Source organism: Centroberyx gerrardi, chromosome 7 (assembly GCF_048128805.1).
Source record: "Centroberyx gerrardi isolate f3 chromosome 7, fCenGer3.hap1.cur.20231027, whole genome shotgun sequence".
Lineage (NCBI taxonomy): Eukaryota > Metazoa > Chordata > Actinopteri > Beryciformes > Berycidae > Centroberyx > Centroberyx gerrardi.
The window spans coordinates 29965565-29990564 of record NC_136003.1 but is presented as its reverse complement, the minus strand read 5'-3'; the positions used below and the strand labels follow the sequence as shown (position 1 = coordinate 29990564).

At 41.6% G+C, this 25000-nt stretch overlaps 2 protein-coding genes across 4 annotated transcripts in view; both read left to right on the top strand.

Annotated features, from left to right (window-relative positions):
• The first annotated feature begins 1000 nt into the window (after positions 1-1000).
• Positions 1001-11705, top strand: mpp2a (MAGUK p55 scaffold protein 2a). Of its 3 annotated transcripts, none has more exons than XM_078284710.1 (13): positions 1001-1051; positions 1578-1681; positions 2307-2459; positions 2797-2967; positions 4367-4474; positions 4997-5116; positions 5986-6117; positions 6388-6490; positions 7089-7157; positions 7350-7511; positions 8932-9134; positions 10183-10311; positions 11529-11705. In XM_078284710.1, the coding sequence occupies exons 1-13, from the start codon at positions 1021-1023 to the stop codon at positions 11703-11705; spliced, it is 1662 nt and encodes a 553-aa protein (XP_078140836.1). In that variant the 5' UTR covers positions 1001-1020. The 3 variants fall into 3 exon arrangements, with proteins under 3 accessions (XP_078140836.1, XP_078140835.1, XP_078140838.1); XM_078284709.1 differs by having other exon boundaries at positions 1578-1697; positions 2305-2459; XM_078284712.1 differs by having other exon boundaries at positions 1021-1051; positions 1581-1681; positions 2304-2459.
• A 6432-nt stretch (positions 11706-18137) lies between these two features.
• LOC139908617 (all-trans-retinol 13,14-reductase-like) overlaps positions 18138-25000 on the top strand; it is a 12559-nt gene continuing 5696 nt past the window's right edge. Inside the window, exons 1-5 of the mRNA XM_078284529.1 lie at positions 18138-18300; positions 19954-20136; positions 21874-22012; positions 22766-22868; positions 24230-24425. Of these exons, the coding sequence (XP_078140655.1) occupies positions 18138-18300; positions 19954-20136; positions 21874-22012; positions 22766-22868; positions 24230-24425 (784 nt within the window). The remainder of the gene's footprint in view (positions 18301-19953; positions 20137-21873; positions 22013-22765; positions 22869-24229; positions 24426-25000) is intronic.

The window sequence follows — 25000 nt, the reverse complement described above, 5'->3', positions numbered from 1 at the left end:
GCCCACCCCCACCCATCCCAACCTTTCTTTTTGTTCTCCTCTCTCCCTCTCCAAACTGGCGTTGCATTGTGCCTGTTGTCATGGCGACGTATAGATTAGATACGCCCACATGCCCCTCCCCACTCTCTCTCTCTCTCTCTTTATTTCTCTCTCTCTCTCTCTCTCTCTCTCTTGGCATGGACGCTCGATTCCAGAACAATCACTAGAGCTCCGCCCCCCATGCTGATGCCTCTGACTGCTGTATGTGTGTGTGTGTGTGTGTGTTGTGTTGTCTTGTGGTGGGAGGTGTCTGCAGCCGATTGCCGTAGGTCTGCAACACACACTCACACACACACACACACACACACACACACACACACGCATACACACAAGGAACACTCCAAGCCGATGAACTAATGAACTAATGTGGACATTATTCTGGCATAACTGCATGTGCTTCCCCATCACGTTGTTGCGGTAAAGGGTGAAAACCTTGTATTTCCAAAATGTCAACATTTCAGGAAAAGAAAGACAGCCTTAGTTTTAGCTTCATCACTGTGTATTGTTGAGTTTATCCAAAGCCCCCCGAGGGTCACAGAACTTTCTCCACCCACAGAGGAACATGTAATCCTTCAATAGATGTTAAAACATGAAAATCACCAAAATCTAAGTTATGCGGCTTTCACATGACAACAGCAAAATGTTGGTGTGGGAATGTACTGCAGCCATACTAGACTTTGGGCAGTCTTGGCTGCATGCGAGGACTCCCAGATGTGTGTGTGTGTGTGTGTGTGTGTGTGTGTGTGTGTGTGTGTGTGTGTGTGTGTGTGTGTGTGGACTGGGACTATCCTGATCCTCACTCTTTTATTCACTGAAAAAGAAAGAAAATTGTCTACACTCTGCTTACTCTCTCTCTCTCTCTCTCTCTCTCTCTTTCTCTCTCTCCCTCTCTCTCTCTCTCTCTCTCTCTCTCTCTCCCTTCCTCTCTCTCTCTCTCTCTCTCTCTCTCTCTCTCTCTCTCAGACTGACTGAAGCTCTACCATGCCTGTGGCCTCCACCAGAACAGAGCCTGGTGAGACCGGACATTTTGCTTCTCATCAACTTCTATCGTCGTACACACTATTCATTAATTCTCTTCATTCCTCCACATCCACACAAACTTAAGATAATAAACTTAATTTATGTATGGACAACACAACCCTAAACCCACCATTTGTCTTTTAAATGACATAAATCCTTTTAACAGAAGTATACATCATAGTAAGTAATGTCAAAGTGAGTGAGGTAAGGTATATGAGGATATGGTCTTTTAAGGGAAAAAAAAAAATAGAATTGATTTTCCTTATATTGACCACCAAGAGGAAGTCATAGTTTACCCAACTTTTTATTTACCACTATATCACAGTATAGAAATAACAAGTTAAACCCAAAACATTTATATTTCATATAAAATAAAATAGACTCAGACAACAGTTACAGCCAGGAGGGTCCTGTCTTATTTCTTACTGTCTCACTCTCCTTGTTTCCCCTCTCCTTCCTATTGTCTCTCCATCTCCCTCTGTGTGTGTGTGTGTGTGTGTGTGTGTGTGTGTGTGCAGCAGTGCCCCAGGTGTTGGACACGATGAGCGACAGCACCACCAGCTCCACCACGGCCAACGACCTGGACCTCATCTACCTCAAAGGCATCATGGAGAGTCCCGCGGTGCGACACACACACACACACACACACACACACACACACACACACACAATTAAATACATAAACACACTGACATACAGACCCACATACACTCACTCACACAAATCAAATACATAAACAAATATACTGACAGGGACCTCATCTAACCCCATGATGACACACACATACACACACACACACACACACACACACACACGTGTTCATCTTGAAAAGCATGAGTGTCTTGCTGTCTGTTATACAGAATATGCTAACACATACAGAAATGCACACACACACACACACACACACACACATTCATTGAGACCCTTAGGTCTACTCCTATCTGACTACCAGCCATGTGCAACTTTGGAGTGAGTGACGTTTCCATGGCAACAGCAACATCTCAGATTGGTGGGAACTTGCTAAAGCTTGTGGGTAGTGTATTTCACAGTGTGTGTGTGTGTGTGTGTGTGTGTGTGTGTGTGTGTGCATATATTTGTCGAGAGGAGTATGGCATCCTTTTGTTGTGTGTTTTTCCCTTGTATCATATTATTGTGTCTGTGTGCGTTCATGTTTTATGTGTGTATAACTGTGTGTGTGTGTGTGTGTGTGTGTGTGTGTGTGTGTGTGTGTGTGTGTGTGTCAGGAGGCAGAGGAGAGCCTGGCGGAGCCCCGTCTGTCGGCGGTGAGAGACAACAATGTGGAGCTCCTGCAGGAGATCCTCCGAGACCTGGACCCCTTCACAGACCGCTCCGACACCGCAGCTGAGCTGGCCCGCATCCTCATACAGCCACACTTCCAGGCACGGAAAACACACACACACGCACACACACACACACACACACACACACACACACACACACACACACCACACATCTCATCACAACAGCAAAATGCACCGGTGAAAATATAGGCCACTGTCAAATCTGAAGATATTTATACATTTAATCTGTCATTTTGATCCTATTATTAAACCATCAGAGAAATTCACCTTGGTTGCTTTGCTGAATCTAAAAATAAAAAGGCTTTTCAAAGACAATGCAGCTAAAAAAAGATCAAAAATTTGAATTCTAGAAGAAAATACTGTCAACTTTTATTCTCTCATAACTTGTGTCTAACGCCTCCCTTTCTCCTGTCAGTCTCTACTGGAGACTCATGATTCGGTGGCGTCCCAGACGTGTGAGAGCCCGCCCCCCAGCCCGTGCGATTTTGTGGATCATGACCCGGGCGCCGGCCACACACACAACCTGCCCCCCCCACCCGACGCCATCCGCATGGTGGGCATACGCAAGGTGGCAGGGGAGCATCTGGTAGGCAACGCTCACGCACAGACACACCGCAGCTGGCTTCAGTCCAGCTTGTGTTGTTATTCGCAGCCTCTCTGTTGAGTTTGTATGATTAAAGCATTAGTGAATCAAAGCTGCAGTGGATATTAAAATACTATAATCGATAACCAAGCCCAATCAGTATCATGGGAGCCTAGTGTACAACTCTGGACATAGTTTGCAGCAACATAAATGCATTATGTGTGATTGCGTCCCAAGTAATAACAGCCTACTGGAGAGGCACATTGCTCGGTAGAAAGAGGCCGAGTGGCTGAAGGAACAGCAGAACATTCCCACAGTTATTTCTGTTTATTCCCACAGCGGCTATTGTGAACTTGCGTCACACTCGGGGTGGGAAGCTCTACCCGGAAGATTAAGCTAGCGTTACTTCAACACACAAGTGAAAACTTCAGATACCGTATTTCCTCTAATATTGGCCCGGGCCTTTATTTACCTCAACTGCAGAGGGTACCAGGCCTTTATTGGAAGCAGGCTTATATTAGAGACAGGCCTTTATTTCTAATTCTCTCTGTTTGATAAGTATATTTGCTCATATTTTAGTACGAAGCCTCCTTGTTTTCTGATCTGCTTCTGTTGGGGTTCGTTAGGTAGACGTTTTTTTGTTACTGCAATGCATTACGATAATTACGGTAATCGACGACGGCACGCTCCAGAGACTTCCGCCGGCCGAGCCGTCTTGTGGCATACTGCCATCTTGTGGCACTTGTACGTTACTACAAACTACAGTTACATTATATAACAGGCACCAGGAGTTTACCGGTATCCACCGTTGTTTTTTCCTTTGTTTTTTTCCCCGGCCTGTATTTGAGGCCGGCCTTTATTTGTTCATGTCGACCACGGCCCCGGCCATTATAGGAGACCCGGCTTTTAATTGACTACAGGCCACTATTAGAGGAAATACGGTAGTTATCAAATTAGCGAGCAATCCCGGGAACAACAACGAGAATTTGAATTTAGCAGGGAAGTTAGCTATCTAGAAAATACCTTAAAATGTGAACCTACTGTACATCCCTTCAGATTCTTGAGGTCCATTCATTTCTAATAATTTTTTCAGTGGGGAATCTGTGAAATGATAAATGTTTGTCTGATTCCTGATGTTTGTGTGATGTGCATCTTGGTACACAACATTAGGACATGTAGCTGGGCTGTAGTTTCCCACCCTCAATTTAACATAAGTTCAAAATGACCACCGTGGAAATATGGTCTAGTGTGTAATCCTATATCATCCCAAAGCTAGGGAGGTGTGTTACATATCTACAGCCATGTGAGTTTGGGTAACCTTCAGTGACTCTTCCACCTTCAGTGATATGAACATTATGTCATTCATCCCTGCAGTCAGTGAATGTGTGTGTGTGTGTTTCAGGGTGTGACGTTCCGGGTGGAGGGTGGAGAGCTGGTGATAGCCCGCATCCTGCATGGAGGGATGATAGACCAGCAGGGACTGCTGCACGTCGGAGATATCATCAAAGAGGTAAGGTAGACGCGGCATCGATTACTTTACCATTAAGTAATCGATGATCTTCATTGACCTCTATCGGTGGCCAATAGGAAGTCGATGCATTACGGTGGGATTGGGAGCGCCTTGAAATTCCAGTGGGGGGCGAGTTTTTGTTCCAAAACAGTACGGGCCAGAAAGTTTTCAAAGTCTGAGATCTCAGCTAGCCAAGTAGCCTAATCGTTGAGTAATTGGTAGTTATCAACTCTATCAATCCCCGCACAGATTATTATGGTCATTTTGTGTTATGGGGCAGTAAAAATGTTACTTATTGCAACTTTAATAGCTGCCAGAATTGATTTACTTTAAATCCAGCAGTAATTTGTACATATACTGTTTGTGTCAAGGTTGATTTCCACACTTTCCATAAAACACATCAGTAGATATCCAGGCTGGCTCAGTTCTTAGCTGCTACATGTTCAGCACAAGACAAAAAAAAATTAAAGAAGAAAGTTAAATATCAGTTGAAAAACGTCCTCTTTTCCACTGTGGTGGCAGGTGAACGGACGTGAGGTGGGCCGGGACCCCAGGGTGCTGCAGGAGGAGCTGCAGGCGGCCAGCGGCAGCGTGGTTCTGAAGATACTGCCCAGCTACCATGAAGCCATACCGCCCAGACAGGTCACACACACACACACACACACACACACACACACACATTGCATATGGGTAATTGAGGGGAAGTTCCATACTGTAACTTGGTTGGAAAATTACAAAATCAAACGTCAATGTAGTCAGTGTACTGGGAGATAGCATGTATGTGTATAAATGTACATGTAGAAGTAGCATATTTGTAAGTGTTTGTGTGCGTGCGTGTCAAGGTTATTATAGTTTAGCATTTTTCATTAGTTTTTATTTTTATTTCGTTTTGACTTTTTGTTTTCAATTTCAGTTTAGTTTTAATTCGTTTTTAAAGCGGGTTTGCTAGTTTAGTTTAGTTTTTATTTTTTGAAAATGCTTAGTTTTAGTTTAGTTTTTATTCGTTTCGGTGTTCATTTTAGTCTTTTTTTTTTTTGTAATATGGGGTATTTGTCAGGGGCGAGATTCAAAAAGGTAAAAAAAAATTGAAAAAAAAAAAATTGGAAGATAGATTTCATATCCACCCAAAATACTGTTCAGGCTTATGTATGAAATAAATTGACAAAGACGAAAACTAAAGACATTTTCTCTATAATTTTAGTTTATTTTAGTTAGTTTTGTAAACACACAATACAGTTTCAGTTAGTTATCGTTTTTTTGTAAAGCCTTGTTTTTATTTTTATTTCAGTTAACGAAAATGTTTTTTCACACTAGTTTTCGTTATTTCGTTAGTTTTCGTTAACGATAATAACCTTGGTGCGTGTGTCTTTATGATGTAAGTGTTTTGTGTTTTTTGGATATAAAAATCGCTATTGATAAAAGCATATTATGTCAAAAGCGTCATGGAGGACGGAAAAGAAGGCATATTGAGAAAGACCCGCAGTCTATAATCTGTGTTCCTCTACCTCCAGGTGTTCTTTAAGTGTCACTATGACTACGACCCGGCCAATGACAACCTTATTCCCTGTAAGGAGGCGGGGTTAAGGTTTGAGACAGGAGACATCCTGCAGATAGTCAACCAGGACGATCTCAACTGGTGGCAGGTAAAGAAAGAGTGTGTGTCCGTTTGTGTGTATGTATTTTTGGGTGCTGGTATTCCTACATGTGTTTACATGTCACCACTTTTATTTCAATCATCAAACTCTTTTTCACTTGTCTTTGTTTTGCTCTGCTGAGTCTTTTCCTAACAGGCAGAAAGCAGTTCAAATTCTGATTTTCTTAACTTTAAATGTGCGTTCATTAAATGTGTTTGCATGCATTCTCTCACGCATAGACTCTTTGTGTGTGTGTGTGTGTGTGTGTGTGTTGTCCAGGCCCATCATGTGGAGGGCGGCAGTGCGGGGCTGATCCCCAGTCAGCTGCTGGAGGAGAAGAGGAAAGCGTTTGTCAAGAGAGACGTGGAGCTGGCACCCGCAGGTAGACGGAGAGAAAGAAAGGAGATCAAAGGAGAATCAAAGAACAATTAAGAATGACAAACAATGACAATGAGAGAGAATGTGAAGCCCTTTGAGACAGTAACTGTGATTTAGGGCTTAATAAATAAAGATAAATAAAGATTTGATTTAAAAGTGTCAAGTATTTAGCTGCTTCCCTCGCTGCCACTGTTCACATCTTCAGTCTTATTCTGTTTAATACTGCCATCCGGTGGAGAAACACCAGAACAGCCCTGAAAAGAAATATTTGCATCATTTGAAAATTAATTTGGTCCCCTGAATATTTGTGGTGAACCAGGGAACTTGTGATTGAATATGAATACTATATAATTACATCGGGATGACAGCCAAGCCCAGAACTTGGAATGAGACAGTGTCATTTTCCCATTGATCATACAAATAATACCAATAATAATTACCACCATTTCCACCAATAACACCAGTTTATTTTTTAAGAACAATGCCCAGGTTCACTGAAAGGTCTCTCTCTCTGCCAATCGCATTGTTTAATTACAACCAACTACTTTACGTTTTCAACTTTCATGCCCAAATTACTGTTGATATCTGTGCGTCTGTTACAGGAAATTTGTGCACTGGTGTTGGAGGGAAGAAGAAGAAGAAAATGATGTATCTGACCACCAAAAATGCAGGTAACAAAAGGCCTGGACACTATTTGTATTATAGCCCGTTTTTCCTAATAGACTATTGTTCTATAATTGTATCTCCCAGTGAAATAGTGAAACATCTTTTTTGCTTTTCTCTTTCTTTGTTTTCCCAATCTTCTATTTTTTCTTCTTTCTCCCCCTCCTTCCCTCCTTCGTTCCTTCCTTCCTTCCTCTCAGAGTTTGACAGACACGAGTTGTTGATCTACGAGGAGGTGGCCAAAGTCCCGCCTTTCAAGAGGAAGACTCTGGTTCTGATTGGTGCGCAGGGCGTGGGGAGGCGGAGACTGAAGAACAAGCTTCTGCTGAGGGATCCACAACACTTTGGCACCACCATTCCACGTATGAAATACATATTCACAATTTCTTTTTAATATTTATTTATTTATTTTTACATCTTTGTCCCTCAGCCTCATCACTGTGGTGTTTCTGCGCTGCACTTCCCACAGATCACCTGTCAATCACACAGTGGGGGCGGAGCTTGGATTTCCTGTTGCTGCAGTTTGAGTTTCTCTTTTCTCTGTCTGTTCAGCCATGGTGGCTATCACTGCTCATGCTAACTACCCAGTTCTTCTTCTTCTTCTGCTTATTCCGAACAAACCGGAAACTTGAAACGCATCACTTCCTGTGCAGCAGAGGAAAGAGCGACCAGACACCGGCTGTTTAGAACAGACAGCTTTCATCAGCTGGTTATAGGTTGAATCACTGTTGAGGAATTGGCAATAGAGAGTAGCAAAACAGACATTTATTTCTATGAAACAGATTATTACTTTAACTCATTAACTACCTAAATACATTAATGTCAACAAATAAGTAACTCACATCAACCTCTACAGCAGTGATTCTCAACCTTTTTCATATCATGGACCCCTACTTTAGTCCACATTAGGGCCACGGACCCCCATTTGATGAGATTTTGTCTCTTGAACCCAAATCTGAGAATATTTTTATTGTCAGGTATGATTTTGTCCAGAATCCCATGACTGTCTGTATTGTAGGTAGAGAGATAACAGAGAAACTGTGATCAAAACAGTCATTCTTCTACATTCTCTAATTGTGTTAACTTCTTGTAAATGAAATAATGCAGAAGTTTAACAATTCATCAATTTGCTGGGGGACCCCCTGGAACCCCCTCGAGGACCCCTGGTGGTCCCCGGACCCCACGTTGAGAACCACTGCTCTACAGCACTATAATACTACCAAACTATGTGCTGCTAGCTAACCTCTACAGCACTTTGCTAGTTGTCTAACTACCTTCCTAACTAATTAACTATTCAGTGAAACATTTCCAGCACCACACACCATATGAACAACGTATGTGTTACTGCTGTGACTAAACCACTACCACACCATGTTATTTATCTAACTAATCAGCCACAGCTACCACAAGTCCCTCTTTTCACATGCTTGCTTTAGTGTTTTTGCAATGTTGCTCAAAAAGTATGAATTGTTTGTTTCCTGCAGTACAGAGACAGGCAAGACTGACAATTGGCACTACTGTAACTAACTAACTAATCATTACGCCTTCACCTATATAAGTATCAATTGTTATATTATGTGTTCTGTGTCTTTGTGAGTCAAATCACTGTTATTCAGTGTATTAATACAAGTCCTATTTATAGTCCCAGAGGAAATTGATTTGAATTTACAGACAATAACATAGCATTGGTTGTGTGTGCTCGTGTTTATGGGTGCATGTGTGTGTGTGTGTGTGTGTGTGTGTGTGTGTGTGTGTGTGTGTGTGTGCGCGCACCTCCTCCAGACACCTCCAGAAAGCCCAAATCGGGGGAGCGTGAGAATCGGATGTACGCCTTCACCAGTCGCAGTAAGATGGAGGCAGACTTAAAGAACGGTCGCTATCTGGAGCACGGAGAGTACGACGGCAGCCTGTACGGGACCAAGATCGACTCCATACACGAGGTGGTGGAGGCAGGACGCATCTGCATACTGGACGCCAACCCTCAGGTACACACACACACACACACACACACACACAGATATGGTATGGAACAAAACACTTTTTTGAGTTGTAAACTGGTATAGTAGTAGTAGCAGTAAACCTGGCTCAGTTCGCCCTTCAGTAGTGTAGAGAAATCTTTATTTGTCTTGCAGCCAGCAGATAAAAAGCATCCATAATAACATGCATGCATATAAAAAAGAGGGTAAATCAAAGTGCATCATCAACAGTACAGAGCATGCATCAACAATATGAACAAACATTATAATTGTAGCAGCAGTCAGTGCCAACATCACCATCATCTTGTTTTCATCCTCACTAATGTGCCACAATACATGACAGTTAAGATTTACATTCTTAGCTTTAATATTAACATTACAGTGGTTAAAATGAGCAGCTGGTGTTCAGTTGGAGATGCAGCCGGTTTCCCGGACAACTGTCCTAAGAAACGACATTTGGTTAAAAAAAGAAATAAATTACCGACTCTGTCCCAACCCTCAACCCCCCCTTCCTCTCCCAGCACATCACACCCATTTTCTTGCCTTTTTTCAAAATCGTACAGAAGGCTGAGAGAAGTTCAGACTGGGTGCAAAATGACTCTTTAAGACACCAAAGTTGAATCCATTTCTTTCTTATACCTTTATTTATCAAAGGAAAGCCAACTGAGCACCTGTGCTCTTTTCCAGCAACGCCCCACACACTCAGTTGAGGATATGGTCTTTTAAGGGAAAAAAAAATATGAAAGCTTTTCTGAAAATAGAATTGATTTTTCTTTATATGAATGATTTTCCTTATGTTGACCACCAAGAGGAAGTCATAGTTTACCCAACTTTGTATTTACCACTATATCACAGTATAGAAATAACAAGTTAAACCCAAAACATTTATATTTCATTTAAAATAAAATAGACTCAGACAGCAGTTACAGCCAGGAGGGTCCTGTCTTATTTCTTACTGTCTCACTCTCCTTGTTTCCCCTCTCCTTCTTATTGTCTCTCCATCTCCCTCTGTGTGTGTGTGTGTGTGTGTGTGTGTGTGTGTGTGTGGCCATTCCAGTCTCTCAAGGTGCTGCGGACCTCAGAGTTCCTGCCCTATGTGGTGTTCCTCCAGGCTCCGGAGTTCGAGGTGCTCAAGGCCATGAATGACTCAGCTGTGGAGGCAGGGGTGGTGACAAACACCGTGACGGTAAGAGACACACACACAGACACACACACATACACACACACAGACACACACACACACACACACACACACATGTAGAGAAAGCTAACATAACATCATTTCAATTCAACTACTTGAGGAATATCAGCTGTCCAGTAGAATTCAATATAAACTGAAAAAACAAGTGAAAACCATACACCATACAAGTTTTTCATTGGTTATCCTTGAATAATCTGTGATTGGTGCCGTATAATTCCGGATATTTACCTACTTCATTGATTAACCGTTCATCATCCATCTTTGTTTTTTTTTTTTTTTTTTAGGGCCATTCATAGAGTGAATGAATGGATATGCTGGATAGCCTACATTTATTTGATTTACTAGGCAATGTTTTTTTAGATGGAAAACAAATGTCAGCTGACAAAATAAAAACATGTTTTTAAAATATTAGATAGCTTGCTACTTCTGTTCACAATGATAAATTTCAAGCCGCATATCTAATATTGATTTGTGGTCTTGCTCTGGGTTTAGTAGCAATAGTGGAGAACATGAGTGGCGCTGAGTGGCTGGGCGCCGGTTTTGAATTTTTGGACGCTGTATGTCGTCCGCCAGATGCGTCCGGTGTGCGACCCCCTGTAGCAAGGCCTGCTATGCTAACATTACATCCTCAACAAAGGAATAAGCACACTTAGAAAAGAAAAAGTCCAACAAAGAATATGTAAAACCTAACTCAAACAATGTGATGTAAAATGACTCGACTTAACTGGAAGGGAGCTTGAAATTAATTCCTCTCACTAGCAAAATGCTTCCACAAGCAATCTGAATTGTGGAGCAATGTGAAAAGAAAATGCAATATTTCAATGCAGCGGCACTGAAAATTAGCAGCAGTAGAAGCCGTAACTTAAAGGTTACTCCAAATGTCACTACCACAGGCATTTTACACATGCAAAGTTTAACAAGGACCTAATGAAAATCCTACAGTCTCTCCACATCAGCAAGCATAAAAATTGCAACCAAATAGCTTAACACCCCCCTCCCTGCCTGTCTCTCTCTCCGTGTGTGTGTGTGTGTGTGTGTGTGTGTGTGTGTGTTATATTTTGGCAGATATTGTAGCTGTAATTGAGATGAGAGAGGGGCTGTAAGGGACTGTCCTGATCCACACTCATAATTGTCTGCACTCTGTTTACTCTCTCTCTCTCTCTCTCTCTCTCTCTCTCTCTCTCTCTCTCTCTCCCCGTCAGGATGGAGAGATGCAGAGGACGTGCGACGAGAGCGCCCGTATCCAGGCGGCCTACGGTCACTACTTTGACCTCACCGTCATCAACGACAACCTGGACGAGACCTACCGCACCCTCAAGGCCGCCCTGGAGACGGTTGCTAAGAACCCCCAGTGGGTCCCTGTCACCTGGGTGTTTTAGGGAAGGGGGTGAGGAAAGGAGAGAAGGAGGGAAGGAAGGAAGGAAGGAAGATACTGCTGTATAAATAGTGGGTATCTGTATACAGACTTTTACACAAATTTCAAAGTTTCCTGTTTCAAAGAGTGTGAGAGATGTTTCATAGAGATGAGACCTGAGAAGATGATTACTGTGCGTGTTATGGATATGACGGTGATCAGTATTGGGCAGACAACAGTAATGTGATTACTTTTTTCAGTAAAGGCTAGTGTAGGGGATTACAATTTCAAATTCAGCAATTACTTTACAGTTACTAATCCCAGTACCGCTCCGTTACTCCGGTACTTAAACCTGAACCCCCTTCAATCTTTTCTTTTCTCTCCTTTGAAGTTTTTTTTTTTTTTTTTTTCAAATCCCTGTTTGTTTTTTCCTCATATGTATCTTAAGGACATGCAGCAGGTTTACGTCGGCTGTTAGCTAAAAAAAGCAAAACAAAAGATGGAGGGTGAGGGGAGAGACGCAGACTTGACAGCAGCTGGAAGTTTTCCCGTTACTTTGAATTCATCTCAGTCCAGAGTCGAAAGAACATTCTGGTCCGCTGTAAACTTTGTGTGGCACGAAAACGCTTTCCACCGCGAAGAACACAACATCCAAGTCCCCGTAAACCCAGGGACGAGCGTCCTCTTGTGTATTGAGGCTTTTATACAGTACAATTTTCTAATAATTAAAGCTGAGCTAGGCAAGACTTTTATGTAAAAATACGCCCATCCTTATCTGCTTAACTCACAAAGTGGCGCTACAACAGAGAAGAAAGTGCTGTCCCCACTAACTGAGACGCTGTAGATGCCCCAAATCAAATTCTGGTGCCGTGTTTGGACACTGGCGGGAAATCTTCTCGGCACACAGGAAGTGACGAATCGAAGCGTAATAGCGAAACACAAAAGTATCACCTCAGCAGTTGCTCCAACATTAGAAAACAGTTTCCCTGATAAAGTAATTGTTGAATAATGTGAGGATATTGTATTGCATGTGCTTAAAATTGAAAATGATTCTTAAAACGTATCCATTATTTATACAGGAGTATATTTCCCAGTGAAGAGAGGAGAAAAGGGAGGGAGGGAATAGAGAAAAGCAGCGAGTAGAAAAAAAAAAACAAGGGAGAGCTGTATGGAAAGGAGGAAAGAGGGAGGAAAGCAGTGCTGAATGTCAGGAGTTCCCAGATCTTACTTGGACATACTCTAATTTAAATCTGACACATCAAGGACTATCTGTACGTGTGTGTGTGTGTGTGTGTGTGTGTGTGTGTGTGCATGTGTGTGTGTCCCTCTTTGTGCATGGATTTTAGAGACTTCAGTATGTTTCTAAAGCATCTGTTTGTGCCATATCGGTGATGATCATCAGCAGATTTCATCGTTGTTTACATTAGTTGGATTAGTTTGACGCCGCGATCACACTTAATCTGCAAACTGTGCGGCTTAAATTTGCTGAGATGAAGCTGATTAGCAAAAAACTGTAAAACAAAATTAGAATAAATCCAGTGGATGGAAACACAGTCATTCTCTCTTTTCAAATGACCGGACTTTAATCGGAGAGCGATGCGTTTGACATGTTAAGTGTGATCGAGTGCTGACATCGACAAGCAAACCTCGCAGTTCATCTGTGCCAGTGTCACGAGGGTAGACTGCCTTTCTAGTCTCGTGGTGTTTAATGTAGTCACACACACACACACACACACACACATACACACTATAGTTTTCCCTGAAAGGATTGGATGGTAACAACTAAAAGGGTGGATTTCACACAGTTAGAGGGCATAAAAAATTCCAAGTGCCAACTTTAGAACAAACAAAAGGCCAATTGTATATATGTAATGGAAAGCCAAATTCGGATGTCGTTCAGACGCCACACACAAGGAAAAGCTCCTCAGTATATTGGATATTTTCTCTTGCCGTCTACGTGTACCAGTCTGCCTCTGAGGCCGGTGATTGGTACAAATGTAGATGAGCAACATGGTTAAAAATCTATTGAAATGGTTGCTGGCAATAAGGTGTCTGTATGTGACTGAAGCAGCAATGTTTAGTTAACCCCTTGGGCGCTGTTGGCTGCCAAAAAAGTCACCATGTGTTTAATTTGCAAGGGAAATTCCTAAAAAAGGATAGAAACAGGGGCTTTTTTAGTTGCGTCACAAATGTCCAAGCATCCATGTCTGGTGCCATCATGGAGGTCCACTGGAGGATTGGCTGTGCACAAACAATATATATCAACCAGACTAGAAATAGAGATATCTAAAAAAAAAAAAAAAGGTTGTTGTGGTGTCGGTTTATATCCATTCAGTAATGTAAATAAAAGTGAATGGTCTGAGGAGGTAGATCTGTTTCGACATTTAGGTTGCTGTCAGTTTGACACAGGAAACTTTATTGTCTTTATTGTCCTTAGCCCCAGCTCATCTCTCTTAAGCTAAACAAAAAGTCGTTTTTTGGCATGGTTAGCTAGCTTAGCAGCCAGCAGGCTAATTCAGCAAAGTAATCAATGTTAATAGTTACATGCAACTACTAGCCAGTACTAACGCTACCTCCGACTATACATCAACTGATGTGCAAATCACATGTGTTGAAGGGGTCAGAAACACTAAAACGTGTTTTGGAAATGTTAACTGATGATGGTTTAGGCGCAAATCTCTTTTTCCAGGAGTTGAAAAACAAAGTAGGTGATCATTGGATGTTTCATAGCGTCTTAGTTTAGACTTTACCTTACCTTATGTGCATATCAAATGTGTTAAGATAATGACAACAGTGATGGTTAGCTGACTAGATGCTATGGTTAGCTAGCTAACAAGTTGACATCTAAGCACAAAATCAATCAGATTTATCAGTGGTGAATTGATCAGTCGCCAGTCAAAAACAGCACAGAATCTAATTCTGTTGAGACGGCCAAATTGTGCATTTAGAAACGCAATCAGCTGTTCAAGAGCTGAGGACCTCCAACATGGCTGCCAGAGGGCGTATTACATCGCTTGAAAGCCCTCTATATGCACACAGGCAAAGAAGCAAGCAAACACACACACACACACACACACACACACACACACCACAAAAGGTTGTACAGGCCAGTTTCTGCAGAAGTTCTATTTTATTACAACATTCTATTTTGTAACGATCATTCCATTTGAGATACTGTATCATTCCTGACTTTTGTGCTCTTTATTTTGTAGTATTTATAATTCAAAAAAGTTAAAAAAAAAAACCTCTTTGTCATATTTATGAACTCAGTTGAGAAACAGTTTGTAGATAGCATGTAGATACACATCAATATAGTAGACACTGATATGCTAGATATGAGAAACTCTCGCCCAGTATATTTCTGTGACTCTTCAGTGAGAGCTTTCAGACTGAGACATGTGACATTGTCCATGGTGCCAAATGCAGAACGCTCTTTCAGCAACTTGTTTGTTTTGTATTGAAATATTGTACTCTACATATAATTACAGCTCAGATCTTTTTTTGTGGCAGCTATACTTGTTGTGATGCACAATGAATTGTTCAGCGCTAAAATGAGAAATGAAAATTGGTGGCGTTTGTGTCAAATGTATCCTGCCAAGCAACTGACACTCAGACCAGTTGCTTTCAGCCATATCTGATCACAACCCTTGGTAATTTAAGAGACATTTTTAGTGGCTCAATCTTTATAAAATTACATTTATAAGCTGTACTTTTTAAAAAAAATGGTTCGAAAATAACAGATAATTGCCTGGCAGCTATATTTGGGTCTGTATCATTTGGAGGGTTTGGTGTTAAAACTCATCACACGTGTTGCTCTCTCTCTCTCGGACATTCCAAAACCCCTCTGTGTCTTTTTTTTCTGTGAAATATCATGATTGCAATAAAACCATGTTTGTCGCTATATCTTTATCTAATGAGGCAGGACATTTTTTCCAATTTTTCCTCAGTTCCTAAAAAAAACTGACTTGTGCATGGTACAAAGTTACTGCGGGACACTGACGATTTGTTCTTTGAATAAATGGCATTGTAACTAATTTGACGGTGAAACCCGGTCATGAAGACATAGATTATGTAGCCTACCTGGGGCGGGGTCAATTCACTGAATTTATGGATTGTATATACACTGTGTATACGTCCTGAATATGTACAATTAAAGGGTTTAATTCCAAAATGCTGTGCTACCTTAAATTCATTATGCAGTATTTCAGAAACACAGATTAGAACAGAACAGTAGAAGAGGTGGATATCTTATTTTGGAATGAAACTCTTTAATTTTTAAAAGTTTTGCTGTGTGACTTTTCTCCCTGTTGATCGACGGGAAAGTTGATTGAGATTATTGAATGTTCTTTTTTTTTTTTCTGAATAACATTTTTAACTTCCTTGCCAGTTAGACAGAGGGCACGTGTTACCAGCCTTTTCTTCATGGCATTATAAAGTTTTCAGCAGTTTGAGTTAAAGTTATTACAAGTTCCTACAGTGTTAAAATTCATTGCATTTGCTTGGCAGCTATATGAACGGGGTACAACACTTTGCACTAAGACAATTTCCCCACCAAATCTCAACCAGCTGACGTGTGGCTCTAAAACTGACAGTGAATTGACCCTAACCTTGTCATTTTGTTGTAGGAATGGTAGGTTGTAGAATCAGACATTACCGATGCTACTGTCTGTACTGAATAAATTATTGATTTGCAAACAGATGAAAATAATTTGTGATTGTGTGTGTCTGTGCTGAAGGAGTCTCTCTCCTTATATGTAGACGCGTAAGAAAAGGAGATTTCAAATTAAGACTTCAAAATGGAGCTTCAATGTCCAATTTGTGACACATTTTGAGGATAATTTGTAAAGATATTACATTTTGTGTTTCATTCATGCTTAGAAAAGATCACTGTAGTTCATAATGATGCGGCGAGTCATTCATTTCTCATATTCCCAACCACCGTGTCTTAGAAATGTCATGAGTGATATTGTGTGATGAAAAAAAAAAAGAACATTTTTTGTATTTCATCCCTCTTTTCAACGGCCTTTCAGTTTTGCAGTAATGATCACAAGTTTCACCCAAGCGTTTTGGTGAGGTGATCGCTGCTTTTCCATAATGATTAAATTTGATGATTTAATGATTCTCCTAGAATCAGATAATAATGTTATTATGTGAATAAATAATCAATGAATTTACAACCTGATCAAAATAATGCTTTGTTTTGGTTTTTACTCTGAAATAAATACTTATTCCCATGGTTCCTCAAAGGCTGGATTGACAGCTGTCTGTTTTTTAGGTTGTCATGGCACTGATATTTTCATGATGCTACAGTGAGTACGGTGTTTTTATGGTTGTTGTTTTTTTTGTTTTTTAAGATATAAAACCAATCTGCACCTCAACCCCATTCATCAAGAAAAAGTATAGTAACCTTAAAACAGCCTGCTCAGTCTGTTGCCCGGATTCGGTAAAGCACCTTAGCTCTGAAAGCATCTTTGTTCACAAGCATCCTGTGGAACTAAGAGGATTTTAGTAAGACAGTAAGATGTTTTGGGGAAAAAAAAATCCATCCCAGGGCAAAAACATTAAAGAGCACTAACTCAGAGTTGGCAGCGAAAACCCAATCGACTCCAGTCTGATGAAGTGATAAACAACCACCTCTCTCTTCTCTGGCTCGTCTCGTGTCCTCGGCGTGGAGAATGTGTTTTCCGTCTTCTCTTTCTGGAGTCGGAATTCCAAAAGCATCATGTGTGCCGATGAGTAACCGCATCTGTTCATCCATACTGTGGCTTTTTGTCTTTGCATATAAACATTAAAAACACGAGGCTTTCTTAGTATCGTTCATATACTCTCTTTCCTGGCTCGCCTCCCTTTCTCCACTTCTGACGCCTGGTCTCTTTCTGGACCACGCTGCCATGTACAGAAGAGGATTAGGGCCATTTGTAAATATACGTATAATCAACAATACACATTTGCAGATTTTGCACATGCTCTTGCGCAATATTTTGCTTTGGCTCCTCCTCCTCCTCCTCCGCCTCCTCTTCTCTCAGATACTTCACATTAATTGGGCCTTTTATTCGTCTTCCTTGCACCCCTCTACCCTCCCTTTCCATCACTCCACCCCTTGCTTCCTCCTCCTCCTCCTCTGCTATCTGTCCATCTCGACCTGCTCTTCATCCTCTCCGGCAGCAGTCTGGTGCTCTTTTTGAGGGAAAGACCTGCAGCTCTCTTCTTTGTTTTTTCTTCTGTTCTCCCCATCCTCTTCTCTCCTCTTTTCTTCTTTCATCTTCTTTCCTCTCTACTCAACTCTCTTTGACTCCTGCCTTGCCCCGCTGTTGTTTCCCTCTCTCCTCTGCTTCACTCTACTGTATTCTTCTCCCATCTTGTCCTACTCTCCTCTCACCTCCCCTCCCTCGTCTCTCCTGCTGTCTCCGATAGCCAGGTCAGTTGCTATACGGCGGACACCCAGCTCTCTTCTGCTATGTGGTGGGTGCTAGGTGTACTCGGCTGCGTGCTGCTGGCGGTGGTCGTCATCTTCTTCCTGACCACCGGGCAGCGCTACAAGGTCTTCAGCCGGAAGTCTCTGAGACCACCGGGACCCTTGGTCACCGACACCAAAAAGAGGGATGACAGGCTAAAGAGAGGTGAGGCCATGGGAACGTTTGTTTTGTTAAAGATGATTATATATATATATATATATATATATATCTGAGAAAGGAAAGGTGACAATTTGAGTTTTAAGTGATGGGAATAGATCTTACTGGTTAGAGAGCAAGTCCTAACAGAACAAAAAAAAAAAAAGATTGATATGAATTAGGTTCAATGTAGCGTTCTCTGAAGCCTTGGAAACTTCAAAATGTCTTGATCTGTGCAGCAGACTAGTCCTGCCTGCAGCCTTGCACACTCAGTAGAGCATTAGGAACGCCCTCAATTTCCTATAAAATCTGTAGTTAGTGGGATACTTTTCATAATTTGTACTAAGGGGGTTGCCACTGTTCATTATTCCCTGTAAATACGGCACAATGCATGTGCTGGGTTTCTTTATGTGCAAGGCAAATTCTCCTTGGGGCAAATTAAAAATTATGTTCTAGTCTTGTGACATGAAAGCCGCCTGTTTGAATCCTTTGAAAGTGACTGAGCAGCACTCTACCCTCTTATGGTTGTGCTGGGTCAACTTTCCACCAGGGCTGTAGTCAAGACCACCTTAATCGAGTCCAAATCAAGACCAGGTCCACAGCAAATCAAGTCCTATATGACCAATATAGCCAATAAACAATGTAAATGTTTTTCCAAAGGATGAACAGATACTGTATGTACATCTACCTACAGAAGCTGTGTACTATCCTTCAACATCCAACTAATTAATGCATAGGATTTTGACTAATCAATGATGGCCATCTTATCTTTGAAAATTTGTAGATTGGCGGGAAAAAGTTGAATCGGCATCCAATAGAGGGCTTGTAGCTGACACAACACACCCTCCGGTGGCCATATTGGAGTCTCAGCTCTTGGGCAACAGTGGCTGAGAACAGCTGATTGCATTTCTAAATGTGCAATTCGTCGTCTCAACAAGATTCAGTAGACATGGTTAATTTCTGTGGGACTGGGAACTGATCATTTCATCAGTGATAGCTTACAGCAGATCGATGTGTGTTTTGTCAGCTTGCTAGTTAACTAATTATAGTGTCTAGTCAGCTAACCATCCCTGTCTTGTTAAGACAGATTTACACACTAGCTAACTTATCTAGTAGAATCTATGTAGCATAAGTAGTGGCTAGTAGTCTCATGTTCACATTAACATCAGTGTGTTTGCTGGCTAGTTAGCTAGCTAACAGTTTGTTCAGGTTAACTGAGCTGACTCTTCTCAAGCTACAACTGTGTTTTGGAGTAGAGACTAGAGCTAAAGACAAGACAGTTTACTGTGTCACAGTAACCAAATCCACCTTATCACACTATTCACTTTTACCTATTACTGAATTGACCTAATCCACACCATAACAGTATTTGTTTTTGTAGCCTAGCTGTTATATATAGATGAAGCCATTATTTGTGCACAGCCAATTCTCCACTAGACCTCCATGATGGTCGTACTTGTTTGGAGATTTGTGACACTGCAGAACCTCTTTAGTGGCCGAGACCAATATAAGTCCAAGTCGACATGAGACCGAGACCAAGTCCAAGACGTCAGAAAAGTATATTGGGCCTAAGTTCTACAGCCCTGAAACCCTCCATGGGATAAATGAAAGTTAAAAACAACCCCCACCCCCCTCCTCCTCCATGTCTGTGGCACCCTGCAGGGTTTCGTGCGGACCGCGTTCCCCCGGCTCTGGACGCCGTGGTGATCGGCAGCGGCGTGGGAGGCCTGACGGCGGCCGCGCTCCTCTCCAAAGCCGGGAAGAGAGTCGTGGTGCTGGAGCAACACGATCAGGCCGGAGGCTGCACACACACCTTCCAGAATAAGGGATTCGAGTTTGACGTGGGTAAGATACAGACAAACATCCACACACACTTTATTTCTTCTTCTCCCCCCCCCCCCCCCCCCCCCTCGCCCTATCCCCTTGCCATTTGACAAAATTGATACCTACACAGATAAAATGATTGCTGGCATTAAATGAAAGCACATCATGGGTTACTATTAAAGTTATGAGTCATCTGAAGACCTGTGCAGAGGATAGAAACATTCATTGGCTGAAATGTCAACTGAATTAAGTGGCAGCATATTTCAAAAATTTTGGAATTAAATCCTTTAAATCCTTCCACACAAAATTTAGAATTTATTGAAATGAATAATGGAGTGACAGTGTGAATACCTGGACACATATTCTACACCATTTGGGCGTTTTGAAGGAGATTTGTACAGATAATGCTAATATAATGCTAAGATAATGCTATGATAATGCTAAGATAATGCTAAGATAATGTAAAATGCAGTCATGAGCCTTTCTTTTCATTTTGGTGTACTAGGGAGAAATCATTACAACATGTTCAAATAAAAATCCATGATTATAATATTAGGCTTGGAAATGCAGTTATACAGTATTAGTCCTCCTATGCTTCATTAGTTGAACAAGCATATCTCATGATGTTTGATATTTATTTCATATTCAAAATAGAAACCACAATAAAGCTGAATGAAAACATAATTATATGCCTTATATGTCCAGTTTCCTTATAAACCCAGACTGTCAAATAACCGACATGTATACGATATGAGGAACAGTCCAGTCGTCCCTTTTTTCTGTAGTCTTATTCCTTGCAGGGCCAAGGATAGAAAATCAAACAATCACGTCGTTGTGGATTTTTCTATCCGTGCATAATGAGGCCCGAGTGCAGCGGCTCTCTTGGAAGACAGTGGCAGAGTTGTGTGCAGAGACGTCACGCCAGAAGCATCCCATACTGTCCCCGCCACTTCTCACCACTTCACATCATTTCATTTATCAGTAATGCCAATCACACCGACAACGATCGAATTCACTAGTCATTAAAGTTGTGCTTATTTAGAACCTAATGCCATTTGGCTTTGACTATTTCCCTCATCTAGAATTAATACATAAAATGAGAAATGAAAGGCTAAACAAGTGAGTATGAGGTATTTCAACAGCTGTAGGAGTAATTGATGTCGATTGGGTGTGAAAAATTCTGTGAAGCGAAGATGCTTTCAAAAATAATCAAATTAAAAGCTTCTAAATAAAAGAGCAGCCTACTGACACACTAATGGAGAAAACAAATAAACACCTAAGACAAAAAAAAAATCTCGGGTGCGTAAGACTTTTGCACAGTGCTGTAATTCCGTGATGTGTGTGTGATTTGTAAATGTATTTTAAAACTCCTAGTACAAATATTTACATGCATGTTTCAGCCCTTGTGCCGAGTCACCATGCACAACCTCTTAGTTCTTAGTATGAAAAGTTTTCCCCTGTTCTCCCTCTCTTCATAGAGCGAAGCAGAACTGTGTCAAACACTTTATTGCTGCTGCTAACTTACGATTATTTCATTGCCGAATTGCCACAGCAGCCATGAACGGGGAAAAATTATGATACAGTCTGACAACTTGTATGCACGAGTATTGGTGTAAATACTCATAATATACGTAAAACTAAGTCGGCCTTGACATACGTTTCCGAGTCTCAGGTCTCAAGACTGATCCTGAGTTTCAAAGCGCTTTAAATAAAGTTGACCCCCCCCCCCCCCCCCCCCCCCCCCCCCCCCCCCCACAGGTATCCATTACCTGGGCCAGCTCCATGACAACAGCCTGCTGAGGGTGGCTCTGGATCAGATCACAGAGGGACAGCTGCAGTTCACACGGCTGGAGCAGCACTATGACACGCTGATCCTGGGTCAGGCCGACCAGCGCAGGTACGGGGGTAAAGCTCCACCTGTTATCTTCATGGTATTTTAAGGTCTTTCTTTTGTTTGACTTTTATTCATTCATTCATGCTTGCAGTAAAGTAACAGCAGAATTTTACTTAAAAACCACTGAATCCCTAAAAGAGCACATTTGGACACGTGGACAAGACAAAGTACAAAAAACATAAAGATTAAAAGGAATTAAAAGATCAGCAGAATAACTATAATTATAATAATATATATAATAATAATCATTTTAAAAAGGTATATGCACATACAAGGTGAAATAGGTGAAAGAGATTTTCCCAAGTTACTTCCAAACAACACAAACTGTTTTCTCACCACCTGCCTCAAAAATTAATAGTTGTAATTTCTTTTTTCTTTCTTTCTTTCTTTCTTTCTTTCTTTCTTTTCGTCTTACCTGCTAGCCTTCCCTCATTCTGTCCTTCCCCTTGTTTTTTCCTTCCTTTCCACCCTCTTTGATTTCCGCTCAGTTTCCTTCATCCTTTGTTTCTCCCTTTCTTCTTATTTCTTTTACTTGGTCACTTCCTCCCTTTCTGCCTTTCTTTCTTTTTTCTTTCTTTCTCCACCTCTGCCTTCATTGGTCTACATTGTGTTGTGAGCTCACTCCTAGGGAATAATAGCGAAGAAGCTATAAATCTGCTAATAAACAAACACACCCAGACCACGTGTGTCTGGGTGCGTTTGTCTGACTTCCCGGTGTCTCTAACCCCTCCCACCTCGCTCCTCTGTCGTGCTCAGAGAGTATCACATCCATGCGGGGAAGACAGAGATGGCGGCCAGCCTGAAGAGACAGTTCCCAGGAGAGGAGAGGGCCATCGATGAGTTAATGAGACTGATGAAGGTAGAGAGAGGGGGAGAAACAGTGAGGGAAGGATGGGTGGAGTGAGAGAACTGATGAACAGAGAAAGGGATGGAGGGATGAAGGGTGGTCGGTTTGATAAATCATCAAGTTTGTGAGATTGTCTGAGAGAGTTGGCGTGTGTGTGTTTCAGAGGGACTCGAGTCACATGAGATGGTCTCGAGTCACAGTTTTAATTGCTTGAGACTTGACTTGCTGACTTGGGACTTGACTCTGACTTGTACTTTGATGACTTGAAAAGGTTTCTAAAGTCTTGACTTGAGATCTTGTGTTTGTGTAAATGACTTAGATTGAAAGTGATGAGATTTGTTCCAGCAGACGACTGAATTTAAATTCTGTTTTCTGAATTTGTATGGAATGATTGAATTTATTGAAGTTGAAACTGATTCTAGAAATCAAACTCATGATGCTCTTATCAAGTTTTCATCCTATTAAAGGTCCCATATGGTGTAAAGCAGGACTCCCCTCTCCTCTGTGATGATAAAGGAGTTGGATGGTCTATCTAAACATGGTGAAAGCATCAAAACGCACGGTCGCCAACTAAATCCACACAATCCATATTAGAAAAGCGAGCCTCTAAACGAGCCGTTTGGACTTCCGTAACTTTGAGGCGTCACAAAGGTTCGCTCATTATCATTTCTGTAAGAAATAATAGACTAACAAAGTGTTTTTTTCAAAGCGGTCGAGCGGTTGTCATTGTTTATTAACCGGAGAGTTTTCCCTACCTGTAGCCGCCGGGCCGCGGCGTCTCACGTTTCACTCTCGAAACGGTTAGCCAATCAGAACAGAGGGGTCGTTAATATTAATGAGCCTTAAAGACACGGCGACAGAAACGGCCTGTTCTTGGTAAGGCTCAGAGAGATGCTGGAAAATGAACAAAATGGATTGAGAGTGTTTTTGGTTCATGACACCACACACACAGCTTTGAATGGACCTCAAGACAAAATAAAACACTGGAAAGTGGAGGATATGGGACCTTTAAAACCATATTGCATTGAAATGTCCTAGATATTTAGTTTTCTTTAAGATATTAAATTGGACTCTTGATTTGTTCTGACTTGACTTGGTGTTTAGACTTGAAACTTGACATTAATGACATGGACATGACTTGGACTTGACTTGGTAATCTACATTTAGACTTGGGACTTGACTTGAGACTTGAGACTGACTTGGGACTTGAGCAAAGTTGTCTTGTTTACATGTAAAAAAAAAAAATTGGTTAAAAGTAACACAAGCTTGGAATAATTAAGAGAACACAATAATTCTCAACCAGAATGACTTCTCCCATCTCTATGTTTGTTTGATTGTGGTTGTAAATGTGTTTGTGTGTCTCCTGCCTGCAGCTCGCCGCACGGCGGACGCCGCTCATCGCCATCCTGAAGATGATCCCCTATTGGCTAGTTAACGTCCTGGTTCGGACTGGCCTATTAAATCGCGTGTCCTTAGTGTTCCGCCTAGCAACAACCAACCATTCAGAAATGATGTCCCGCCTCACACAGAACAAGGACCTCCAGGCACTGTCTGCCTACCTGTTCTACGGTGCTGGACACACACACACACACACACACACACACACGCACACACACATCTGCATTTACACACACACAGTTGAGATGGATTCTATTCCAGTGGAGGATTGCACAAAATAGTGCATGTTCAATTTAGTGAACACATGGTAGTGCTGAGTGGAAGGTTCATGGTTTTAGTCAGGCTTATGCAAGTGTCTGCCTGGGACACATGCACACACACACACACACACACACACACACACACACACGTGCCAAGATGCAGATCCCTAAAAAATGTGTTTCCCCTGGTGATTTGTCCTAATTTTGTCCTCAGTCTGTTGCTTTGCCATTGCACAAAGAAATTATTGTAGGGGAAAATGTGCTTAATAAATGACAAGTAGACTAATGTGTAGCCTTGGAGAATCAATGAGCGCTTGTGGTTTGAGAAAATAAGATCAAAAACGTCGTAATCTCTGTTCATTATGAGGAATCTAGGTTACTTTCAGTTGACGACTTTCATTCTTCGTAATCCTGTGAAATGTTTTTGAAATACTGTTTTACTGTTTGAAAGGAAAACAATCCACAAAAATTGAAATCATTGTATTT